The sequence below is a fragment of the Neodiprion virginianus genome, chromosome 3 (genome assembly GCF_021901495.1).
Source record: "Neodiprion virginianus isolate iyNeoVirg1 chromosome 3, iyNeoVirg1.1, whole genome shotgun sequence".
Classification (NCBI taxonomy): domain Eukaryota; kingdom Metazoa; phylum Arthropoda; class Insecta; order Hymenoptera; family Diprionidae; genus Neodiprion; species Neodiprion virginianus.
This window is the reverse complement of record NC_060879.1, coordinates 35,033,846-35,047,101: the sequence shown is the minus strand read 5'-3', so window position 1 is coordinate 35,047,101 and position 13,256 is coordinate 35,033,846. Positions and strand designations below refer to the sequence as shown.

At 36.9% G+C, this 13,256-nt stretch overlaps 2 protein-coding genes across 6 annotated transcripts in view; one reads left to right on the top strand and one right to left on the bottom strand.

Annotated features, from left to right (window-relative positions):
* Positions 1-6,179: 6,179 nt before the first annotated feature.
* LOC124300493 (cyclin-dependent kinase 12) overlaps positions 6,180-13,256 on the bottom strand; it is a 44,382-nt gene continuing 37,305 nt past the window's right edge. For all 5 annotated transcript variants that reach the window (XM_046754668.1, XM_046754669.1, XM_046754671.1 and 2 more), the window contains 2 exons: positions 7,509-7,711; positions 6,180-7,033 (listed from right to left, as the gene is read on the bottom strand). In XM_046754668.1, coding sequence (XP_046610624.1) covers positions 6,958-7,033; positions 7,509-7,711 — 279 coding nt within the window. In that variant the 3' untranslated portion in view covers positions 6,180-6,957. The remainder of the gene's footprint in view (positions 7,034-7,508; positions 7,712-13,256) is intronic.
* The window catches only part of LOC124300496 (uncharacterized), a 66,222-nt gene continuing 63,100 nt past the window's right edge, over positions 10,135-13,256 (top strand). Inside the window, exon 1 of the mRNA XM_046754679.1 lies at positions 10,135-10,222. The gene's annotated coding sequence lies outside the window, so the exon portion shown is untranslated. The remainder of the gene's footprint in view (positions 10,223-13,256) is intronic.

Below are 13,256 nucleotides of genomic sequence, written 5' to 3'. Positions count from 1 at the left end.
GCGAGTCCTACTCGCAAATTGTCTGGTTTACAATTGAAGGCAAGATGCTGGGGTGATGACGACGTGAAGTATCTTTTTTCTTCAATTTTTAATTCATATAGTATAGTTATTTGGAGAAGAAAATTTTACAGTTGAATCAAGTTTACACGTATAGTTTATAATAAGTTGTAGCACAATATGAGATTTAGTATTTAGTGTGTATTAATATGTTTGATTGTCTAAATTCAGAAACATGGCTTTCTTTTCTTTTTGACTTTCAAACAACGTTTGCATGTTGCAAATAGTATCGGTAAAACATAAATCGTATAATCTCTACTCTTTTATCGTGCCGAGCCACTTTTTTAAATTTTCACTAGACTCGAATGAACTATTCATCGGTTCACCTATTTTCACAATCACGTACAATGTTTGACAATATATTTAATTATGAAGCTACAATATTTTCCTCGTGAGTTAATATGGTAAGACAGAAATTTTGTGTGCATTAAATATAAAGTATAAAATATTTTTGTGCATTTAATTACAAGAATATAAGGTGTGACAAACATTTATACAATATGAGTATATATATATATTAGTTTTATCATAATATATTCGGGCGTTATCACTTATTAATGTAATATACATATACATCGATTGCATTAAGCTTATAATCATTACATAATGTACCCGTAGTTTTTTTGTAACGTCTGAAAAGGCTATACTTTCGCATACGATGTACGAAATGAATCAATATAAATTTTATAACATACGTTCATTATTACAAATAATGTAACAAAGTATATAGTATTTAATTACGATGAAACTACAAGTTGTCAAATTCAGGTACCAATCGATTCAAGTCACATTGTACATAATATGTGCACGGATAAATGGAAAACCAAATTCTAAACCTGCTAGACGTATTTATTCACGTACTGAATAAGTGAATTTAAAGCCCAATTACCAAATATCACGAATCGACAAGAACGTACCAAGCAAAGATCTCGTTATCGATTTTTTTTTCTTCGACAATAGCAACGTACAGTCGAAACCTGGAAAATCATCGCAAGGATCATATACGAAGAAAATTTGAGAGAAAAAATAAACAAAAAAAAAAAAATTCAATACAGACATAGCCCTCCCAGACGTCATTCATTGATCGTTCAACAAATTATTACCAGATGTTTAATTTATTATTATTATAAGGGTAAGTCGAATTTTCGATATGACTTCAAAAATTAATACGATTCGCTTCTTATCGTATTTTACAAGCCTTAAGATACTAAATTTCTAAAGTCGTGCCTACATAATGGTCCCTCAGCCTTTAATATAAGGTCTCCGAATTTTCTATTATATCTTCTGCTTTCATTAATTTTTTTTGATTAATTTACCTTGCATCTGCTCACTATTTGTCTCATTATTAATATACACGAAATTATGAACATAAGGGTTCAAGACCGTTGTTTTCGAATACACATTGCCGACAGAGAAAGACAGAGTAAGAAAGGGAGAGAGAGAGAGAGAGAGAGAGAGAGAGAGAGAGAGAGAGAGAGAGAGAGAGAGAGAGAGAGAGAGAGAGAGAGAGAGAGAAGGACAGACAACATCGCTGTAAGTGACGTATTGAAGAAAAAGATATTCAGGAGAGTGAAAACTGGTGTTTGGGCTTCTATAATACAACCAAGTAACTTATCAAATTATTTTTCGTTCAGAGTGTTTGCCGCGTGAAAGGTTACTTTAACAAGTAAAAATTTCAAAAGCTCCGCATTTACATATGGTTTTTAAAACTTTCGCTACACATTGGCTGACAGCTATTAATATATGTTAAAACTATTTACATGTATGTGAATTAAGTAGCAACATGTAACAACATCTAGGATTGAATAGAAAAAATTCAAGTATTTAGAGTAGAGTTTACGTACGTGGATTATAATAAATTTGATTACTCGGCGTTGGATATTTACAGTTTTGTTTTCTTTCCTCTTTTTTCAACAAATCGCGCGTATATTTCAGTGCATTTTTAAACGCTGCAGGCATAGTATAGAGAACAGTTTGAGTTACGGGCGGTTATAAGGTATTCTATAAATTATTTGGAGTAAATAAGCAGTTGATAATTTCGATATTGTTATACACAAATATGTGGCAACGATATTATATAATTTGCTTGTCTATAAATATTTCGCTCATAATTCAAAATTATCTGTATTCATAATAATTATTTATACGAGTGAGAGTTTCTCGCATTAGTTTGCACTTATTTACGACTTGTTTAAAAACTGTTTGAAATCAATCAAAGTGACGCTAGTATTATCAATTACGAAAAAACAAAGGAATGTAAAATTATTTTTCACGTTTCAGAAGGTACATAAGTATATTTCATACGCAGTTGTACATAATAAATTCTACCTACGTACGACATTGACGCCGCGTTTCTATCAACGCAATCAATAACCCACAGTTATTTAAGGGGGGGACTGATTGTTTCCGTTTCCTCGATACTTTATCAGTGAAACTCGTGTGATTGAAAAAAAAACGCACAACGAGAAAGAACAATACTGTAATAAACAAAATAAATGAAATGTAAAATATCGGATCGCGCGGGTTTCCTTTTGTCATGGCATACCTATACCTACACCTACATTAACATGTATTCGTAAACATGGACGTGTGTAAAAGGCAAAATGTATAAAAGGATCGCGCGCAACGTCACGCGGCACGACTGCAGATACGTATCGATGATTTTAGGAATAAATTTCGTTTTTTATCGACGATCAAGACGTGACACGGCAAAAACTCCGCACACAATGCTCTCTGATCAAGCCTCCGGAGGGCGACCCATATTGCACGTATGTTATACACATAAGTGACAAGCATACATCCATGTAAACAATTATCTACTATTGCATACGTAACGCCTCACGTCGTGTCATTAGGTTCACGTTATAACATACAACACGTATCATATATAGGCATGTGTATGTATATATGGTATATATATATATATATATGTTATATAAAGTGCTTGTGCATTGTACAACAATATTGCATGTAAGTTTCTTGTTATATACAATTACAACGATAATCTAAACGTCGGTTACTTACAATCCGCGCGCGCTTTATATTCGTTATAATATACTTATATAAATTACAAATTTTCTTTCGTCGTCACACATTTTTCCAGCGGGTGTTTTTCTATATACATATGAATCAATAAGTAAACCACGTGTCACATGATAGCTTTACGCCGACGAATAAATCGAAACTTGTTATTATTATTATTGTTATTATCGTTATTACTATTATTTGAAATACCGCGTACCTAATAAAGCTCGTGCAATTACCGACATAAAATATACATACTCAGCGCTAAAGCGCAACGACCGAAACTGCGTTTTTTTTTTTTTTGTTTCTTTTAATCCAGAGTTGGGTTCGTAGATACAGGATAAAATCTTATACAACATCATAGCTATCGTGAACATGCGGAACGTGAGATTTAAATAGAAACGATCGATATCTCAACCGGATATATTAGAGTGACTCAATTACGAATATATTTAGAGACCTTTCGTTGATCGCTTCGCTAAGAAAGGTGCACTTCGTAAAAATAAGAAGATATTTTACTGCAGGTATGCATTGGAGAATGTGAATAAGGCGAGATTCGAGAAACCCTGAATTTAACCCAATTGCGATAATAATTGATAATCACTGTAGTAGTATCGAGGTGTCAAGATATCGTCGGAGATTTCGAAATAAAAGATGTAAAATATATTTCTTTTTTCTTTCTTCGTCCTCAGTTACACGAAGTTTACTACGAAAATTAACTCGTCTCACAATCAGAGATTTTCACCGCACGCAAAAAATTCGCTCACTTCATACGTATTATTATCATTTAATTCGCGGACTTGACGCGCGAAGCTTACCTTTTAGCCAAGTATAGAGCTTTTTGCACGTTTCACGTGACTGAGGCTTTATAGTATTTTACAAGCACTGCGCGTACATTATGTACATTTAGCAAACGCCCAACCCTGGTTTGTCCATCTAATGGGTAAATCGGAGAAGCGTGTACGAATTAACGATAAGACGAATTAGCAAGCTCGAGGAGCTCGAGGAGGTTTTGAGCTTACTTAAGAACCTTGGTTCATATATCCAACCATCATCGAGGCAAAAAGCCTCATCTCTATTTCAAACCGTAGACTCTAAGACAAACTGGAGACGTTCGGCTGAATAACTTGTCAGTCGATGTATAAAAAACGTTTAATTAATCAAATTTCATCGACAAAACCCCTCGGTGGGTGGAATGAAAAATTCTTAATGATCGCAACGAGAAGTAAAAATTCGAAATCATCACGAACAAATCATACCAATACGATTACGATTGTAAAAAAATATGCCGGCAGTCGATTCGAGGACGAGGTTTAATTACTCGACTCCCAACTTACCGCGTGACCGGTAATTTCAAGAATTGTCAAGAGTCGCAGTAAATCGACGTTCTGAAATTATTAGTGTTATTAATTTCTCATTCCCACCCTTTCGCATCTTTCCTATAATCAAACCGGACACTCGCACTCGGCGTATAAGCCTCGGAATGAGATTTGATCGGAAATTTGGCGCGAAAATCGGCGCCGGTTGAACCGATCATATTGTAACTTCCGTCCCGTCGACTTATTTCGAAAAAGCACTGGGGCGTGGTCCGATTGTTCCCGGTTCGTTACCTTCTGTTTACGCGACAGTGCGCCTAACAACAGCTCTCAACACCGAGGCCATCGCAACTATAATAACACCACCGATCGCAAAGGCCTCCGTCCACCCCCCTCGTCGTAGTTACGAGCCGTAGAGAAGCTTTTCTAGCCTCGAGCTTTAACGCGGACCGCGCATTTTATCGGCTGCATTTTTCGTTTTTTTCCTGCTTATTGTTCGTTTCCAGGGGTGTGCGCGAAGAGCGGTCAAGTCGGATGGAGTATTTGACTGTTAGAACGAACGATTCGCAGAAATTATATACCTAGTTGGAATTATTTCTGTAGCTTAACTTAAAATTGTCTGGTTTCAAATCTCGAGTCCGCTATTTCATGTTTCTTGTTTTAAATATATTTACTTCTATTTTTCAACAAATTGTTAATTTTGTTTTTACGAATCAGCGGTCAAATTTCACGTTAAAATATTATCAGTGATTTCGAGAGATTGACGAATTTCAGAAATAGGTGAAAACTTGATTCTCAAACCAAGTAATGAAAAAAAGTTGCGAGTTTGATTTGATGATTTGGAGTATCCGAAGTTAAATTGAATTATTCATTTAGTATAGAATTATGTACACACCTTCTTTTAATTTTTTTTTTTTTTTTACTTTTATGCATCGTTTTTTTTGGTTTCGACATTGGCGAATAATCTCAACTCCGTTTAGTCGAAAGAATTTTATGCAATGGATTTTTATGAGAACCAAAGTCTTGCGTGTAAGAAGAACCGACATTTTTAGCAACTCGATCAATAAAATATTGATAAAATTTTAAAGCTCGTTCATTTTCCCTTATTCCGAATGTTTCACGTACCTCAAGTCATCCGTATTATCAAAACTACCGAAAATGCAAACCGATTTTTTAACCGTGTGTCGAATACTGAAATCAACAAATACGAATCTCAGGTTATTATACGCGTGTATTAAAGAAACTGTGACAATTTTACCGTGTCTTTTTCATTGTAACCAAGGTTCCCGCGTCCCCTTAAATTAAGGGATAACAAATGACGTATAAATATTAATATGTAACGAGTATACGTACCTATACAATATTATACTTATATGTCTTACATAGATTTATTATATTCCTTATCTGTTATTTACGTATATAATAAAGTTCAATATATATATATAATTTATATACAGATCAAAGATAAAAATTTGACTCTCATTTATTATTAACAACAGGTGTACGTATGTATGTATAATGATTATATCCTAATTGTGTAGATTAAAAAAATCGGCGGTGCTTATGGAAGATTATAATTTCGTTGGTTCGTTCAGTTTTCAGTATTATTATAACAATAAGGTACAGGTATTATAATTGTGATTATAGTTAATGCACATATCTACGTATCATACGCGTTGTATATTATAATAAAGTCTTGCCGGTGATTTTGGGAGTCGATGACCTGGTCGCGTGGTAATAGTCGTACTAAAACCACCCACACAGTTGTGTTATTTTACTTTATACGTATATATATATATATATATATATATATATATATATATATATATATATATATATATATATATATATATACACACACACATATATATATATATACATATATATATATTACATAATATGTATCTACCTACACGTGTACGAAATATAGGAGAATCACGCTCGGTCATGGTGCGAAATTTTTTACGGGTAACTCAACGTCGAATATGTTCCTTTTTTGTTGTTGTTCTCCTTCTTCTAATCTCTCTCTCGTTTTTTCGACACGGATCCTTTGTACCGCCGCTTTTAACGGGCATGTAGTAATATAATATCCTGATTCGGCACAGAAAATTACTGTGCAAGGATCGATGTCTAACGCTTTGTTATAAGTTTGGTCAAACACAGCTGTGTGTATATACGTATGTTAATATATGCATACGTGCTAAAACGGCTTAAATTTACACACCTTATTATGTATTATTACACGCAATGTATATCTTATTTTCCATCATATTTGGCACCTAAGTTATTCGGAATTATAACTTCTATATCATACACCCGGCACGAAATTCAAATTATATTTCTGTCTTCTTTACCTCGCGCTTTTCTTTTACCCCCACTGCATGAGAGGAGCCGCCTAAGTTTCGAATTCGATATTTCGTTCTGTGCTCAGGGTGAGTCGTGTTGAAAAAAAAAAAAAAAATTACCCTTGACCGCAATCGTCGCCTCGAAAATATAACACGGTAATTAACGAGGATCGATTTGCTACGTTTTAAAACTGCCGTTGCTCCGATAGCTTATATCATCGCTTGTAAGAATCGCTCTCTTGTATCAAAGCTTCGGTCACAGGCGGCAACGGACTTTCCACGGACACTTGCCTGAAAGAAATTCGCAATTGCAGGATAACAGTGAAAAAGAACTGAGGCTCTAAATTTTTGAACGATAAAGAAATAGGATTAAAAGAAATTAAAAAATGAAGACATTTACTCGCGTTAGGCGACTTATGCTAATTATGTGTTTGTTCTTCCAGAAAGTGAGATGAACACGTTTCGGCATATTTAAGAGAACAGATGAAAAATAAATCATTACAATCAGCTGCGGGTTAATTAATTGGCAATAAACTCTCAGATCTAATCGAGCTTTGCCGAAATTATCAAATCCTCAAAGAGCAAGTTTGATAAATGTTTTTGCATAAACGCCGATCAATTACACCTGCACTTTGTTTGCAGATCGGTTGATAATTTGTGTAAATTTTCTCGCTTCTTTCCTTTTTTTTCACCCCTTCTCCCCTGTACAGGTAATTGTATCATAAACGAGGCGTGGAATTGAGATTTTCTCGTAACTCGATCTCACCTGTCGCTGCAAAGGTGACCCTCGAAGGTGTCCGGTGCCGAGTTGCTTCTTCCCGCCTCGTGAAATTTCTCCGCCCGGATGTTCGAACTCTTCTCGGATATTCCGGAACTTCCCGTCCGGCCGGCAATCGGTGGTTGAGAAATATCACCTGGCATCGTGTCGCTGGACACAGATTTTGTACTTCTTTTCGCCAGGAAGGGATTCTGCGGAAGCGATACTTTTATCAAACCGTGAAGATTCGACAAGTTCAAATCTCGAACATCCCGAAGTTTCTCCTTGTATCCTCGTTAAGTTTCGTTTCATTTTTCGCTTTCGATTTATCTTCACCTCTTTTACTTGCAACGTTTCTACGTGATTCTAACAAATGCAAAGGGTATAAAAATTAGATAACGGTTCACCGACGTCGCGTTGTACAATTTCTATTTTTGCACGATTATTTTACATTCGTCGAACCCAAAGAATGGAATTCGAGCCGGAAAAAAAAATCGCCGACCGGATAATAATTACGTTGAGTGAATCTAATGACATGTGTAATATTAGCAGAGTCATCTCAGAAACACTGATCGTGATGTACAGCTGTATCATCGAGTGTTCTAATAACAGAGAAAATCGAGTGCCTAAATTTTGATGAGAACGCCTAATGATCACTTTAATAGCGCTTGATTATACGATTTATCATTGAACGTCCGGCGATCCGCAGGACATTTTTTTTGTTTTATATTAAACGTCCATCTCGGATGCGTTATTAGGTTTATTCACGACGTTGCAACGTGCGTCAGAATACAGAAAGACGGTAAACCGTGTAAAAAAAGAATAGATTAGGAACGTATCTTGCAAGGAATAACAATTATGTAAATTCATATCACATATACCGAATCGCCGTATCGTAATTCACCTTCTCGATTAACGCTGTTGAGGCAATTCATATACATATAGATATATATGGGGCATTCCATGTCAATTCGCCGGGCCATTGGCCTGACCCCTTCCGATTTTGATGTCCAATTTATTTTGGGTTCTGTTTGGCCCAAAAAGACGACCTCAAATTTTTGGAAATTTTTATTTCATTTTTAAGGGGTTGCACGAGCTCGAAAATCATAAAATTGTGAGAAAACATGAAGAGGGATCGTTTTTAAATTGATGATTTTTTTCGTCACAGAAACTAGGATCCAAAACATAATTTTTCGTCCTAGTCCGAAAGTGGGCCAAAAACTAGCATGGTTGATTTTTTTTTTTCAAGAATATTTTATTTTCGGGTTATAATTGGTTATATCGGGTCAGGCCAATGGCCCGGTGAATAGACATGGAATGCCCCATATGTATATTTGTTTGTGACTTGGTATTTTATATCCCGTCACATGGGCTATTGTAATGCACTCTTCCCTCCTCAGAATAACAAATAAACAGCGAAGGCACGTCGGCGGCCAATTCTCCAGAAACAACGACTAGCTAATTTTAGATTAAATTTCTTACATCAAGCTAATACCTGTCTATTATTTTTGTTTTTTTTGTTTTAACTTTCGTACCGCACTACAAGAACACCCGCCGAGAACATCGCTTCGAGAGAACCGTATATCGCAAGGCAGAGGTCACTGTTCGGGTCAACAACGTCCTACCGGCAGCCAGAGGACAGATTATCGCAACCTAACTCCAGGTGGATGCCTGCAAGGATTGAGAACAGGGTCATTCTCGTTGGTACGAAGCGCAAGGTGCCAACACAGACCTCCAATGACCGGACTTATCGGCCAGGAGCCGAACCAACTCCAATGCCTATTTCGCCGTCAGCCATCAAGCAGGAGCATGTTTGTCCGATGCACATGTCTCGTCGAAGGATCGCAGCTTGGCCGTCAAACCCGAGTAGCTGGGTATGGGTCATGTCGGACCGGTGATTGTTGGATGAGAAGGCCCGTGTGGCAATCCACCTCTCGGTACGATGGTGCCGTACAGCGATTATAACCGAGCCGCGACTAAGGGGGCATCCATTAATCGCGTGAGACTCACGAGGGGGGGGGGGGGGGGGTAGTTGAAAATATCACGACTGATCGCACGGTGGGAGGGTAATATCAGGTGTATTTTTTGGTGAATTTTTTTCTAAAAACACCGAGTATATTTAAAGATTTTTATCGGTTTTATCGCATTTTTAACCTATGCACGCGAGTAGTCGATCGGCGAGAAAAATCACGTGATAACGTGCAAAGGGGGGGGAGGAAGGGTCTAAAATTGATTACGAAGGCATCGCGTGATCAATGGATGCCCTCTAACCGGAGAAATGGACTGCGCGGGGAATACCAACGTAGCGAGGAGCAGGAAGCTTTGATCGATACCGCAACGCGAAGCAAAATCATCGTCTACCGCCAAGATCTATTCCCGCATCGATACCCTCCCCCCCCCCCTACATATCGATCGACGAGTCGATAAATTTATAAACGTCAACGAGGGAGCCGATGGACTACCGCCCGTCTTACCTGTTGAATCGTGTCACGTGACCTGCTGGCCCAATTACGATCACCCGTAAACAAGGACGGCAATACGGCGAAAATCGAGCGAGATCGCGAGGAGCATCCCTCGACTAGGCACATTCTGGCACATTCTACGTCTAGTGTTCGCGCTACGTCGACGTGCTTTCCGCCACCTCGGCAGTGTTATTACCGCATTTGTCAATTTTATTTGTTCTATCGCTGTCCGTGCCGTTCTCGCCTGGATCTTCTATTCACGTAAGTGAGGTTATCTTTGTTAAATTGCGAAGCCCGAAGTTATTTGCATCGTACCTTATTTATATCTTTTACCTATTTTCTCTCTTATCTTTTCTCGCGGCTCTAGCTGCGTAGGCCACACGGGATCGTCCTTTATCGTATCCCTTATTGTATAATATCGCAAATAACTTCGCGGCTAGTTAACTTGCTTGTTCGATTTCTAGTGGCTATTGCTCCTCTTTATTAATTTCGCTTTGCTTACCTAATGTCGCTGAATTGCAGCGTTTGGCTAGCGCTTTGCTTCTGATTTCATCGAGATTACCCATTTACCTGTTTTATTTGAATAGCTGACTATTGTTCGTTGTTGTGATCGAAAAATTAATTAGCTTGTATACATTTTCTCAGTTTGTCTCATTCTTAGTCCCTTGTCTTTATCTTTTACCGTAATTACCGTTACCTTGTCTAGATCGTTTGTCTGATTCGATTGATTTGCCTTGCTATCGATTATTGTTGAGTAATTAATATCGTAAATATGTCTCTCATCGCTGCGCGGTGTATGTAACACGTCGTTCTCGGAGCCTGGATATTGCGCCGTACTGTGAGTAACGTCTTTCTGATTAATTCTCGCTTCTATTATCGCTGGCACGTAGTTTGTCCGTAGTTCTTCTCGCTTGTAATATATCGCATTATCGTATCTTTCGTGCATTTTTGTTTCTTGATACGTTAAGAATATCTGTATGTTCCCTATATCTTACCGTCAATTATCTCGTATCTATCGCATATTTTCCAAGCTAGTCACTACGTATTGATTTGTCTTCTTCAAAACCATTTGTGAACTTTGACTATTATATCGAGTATCTTGTCCCCCTAAATTTGGATTATTATATTGTTTCGCTAAATTGAATTAATGAATCGCTGATTTAACTTAGATATTATCCGATTGACTTGTAATTCTTGTTTCTTTCGTTTCTCACAATATCTCTGAATTTCTTTATTATTTTTAATGTTCTCTGCTAACTGCAGATTACCCTGACTGTTCTTATTTATTGTAATATTAATATTCTCGCGTTATCTCATTCTGTCGTCGCTTGCATTGCGCCCTAATTTAAGAACCTTAGATTGTGGATTGCATACTAGCCTACCTTGATTGACCGATTTTGTAAATCTCCCCGAATGTATCCCAATTAATAGTATCGCGAACGTACGCTCCTCTATCGCTATCGCATACCTCGTCTTTTTAATCTGTTGATTCTCACTCGTATCTTTTCTTTGGATGTATTCGAATTTCTTGCATGATTGAATTGTATCTGAATGCCTTGCATTTTTCCCTTGTAATTAATATTGCTCGCCGTTTTATCAATATAGTCGATACTCTTACTATACTCTGTTTTATTGTATTTAACAATAATATCTTTATCGTTAATTATCTCGCTATTTTTGATCGACAATATTTATACATATATATGTATAAATATTGTAAAAATTCTACAAACAAAGCATCAGAGTTTGACTAGGAATTATTCGAAAGGTTGAGGATCATGCATTAGTTATAAATGAATCGCTCTTCTCCTGAGGGAATCACGAAGGCTTTAAGGGAAAGCCGTCCTTGAATATTATAGGTGTAAATATGAATCGCTCGATGGGAAAGATTGCGCAGAACTGCGGCCCACATCCAGCCCACATGTCCTCATATATATTTCTCGTAGCTGATCGAAGGTACCTAAATCACTCCGAAACGAAACGGTCAAAGGTACCGATTAGGTACTTCCAAAGCTTCGCAATGCAGCCAAGGCCCGTTCAAATTTATTACTTACTAACCGTAAATCACCGTTCTTGCATTAGTAATGAAATTGAATCGGTATAATAATAAAAATGATAATCACAAGAGCAACAACAACAATATTACTAATAATAATGCTTAAAACGAACAGCCGTTACGTATGATATGTTTTATTTTTCGTCTTGTTAATCTTAGGACGGTTCTTATGGGAATGTATGTATATAGTCACTTGATCAGATAAAAAAGATTCACGATTAATGGTTATTACCGTTATCGGTATTACAATATCATACATTTTATATCTTCTTCGGCAAAAGTTGAACAAAAAATTAAGCTTGATAAATATTTTTACGTATTTCTCCATTCGGCGTGTAAACGAAGCCGAGAAACTCGAACGTTATATTATATATGAAATACTTCGTAAATATTTTTATTCCTCCAACCTAACGATAATAAGAAGTAAGCCCGGTGTTTCAATTAAGCGCCAAGGGTTGCTTGTTCAACTCGATGAGTTATCCTTGTGAAGATAAAAGTTATTCGCAGCGCTGTATTATATTTTCTTTTACGCTTCTTTGAATATTTTATTTTTTATTTTTCATTCTGTAAAGTTGTTTAGTATTATTATTCATCAAAGGCTAGAGAAGCAGCTCGTCTATTAAATCAAGCGAAAAACAGAGCGATAATTGCCCTGCGAATCTGTTTGCCACGTACGAGTAACATGCGATTAAGTTTTTCTTCGTAAAAAGGCGACTACCGGTGCATAGATTTTACACGAGACGTATATTTATAGTGTTTATAAGTACCTAGAGTTGCACGACGCAATGCGGAGGAAAATCGATCGTCGGTACGACGCGTTAAATTATTTATTAATTATTAGTCATCGAGGAGGAGTCTTAATCGAAGTAGATGACACCGGCAGGCAGATTCTCGGAATTGAAATTTAGGAGGGTTCTTTTCCTTCGCCGTATAGACTTGTTAAAGATACTCGAAAACGAAAACGCCTTCGGCTTGGTAAAAATTTGGAGTGACGGTGAAACAAGTAAGCTTGATTTTTCAATCTTTGGAAATCATGAATTTTTGCGGGAAAAAATTGACTTTGCCGATTCTCCGAGGACTTGTATAAAGACGATATTTGCAACGCGTATAGTTTTCGTCAGACTTGATACGAGAAAGCTCGATGCGCAAACTTTACGACGGTTATTCCGCGCGGTGAAATAGAGAAGAAAATTCCTTGCTCCAGGATATAACGGGATAACATTCCAGGTCGTAAATAAT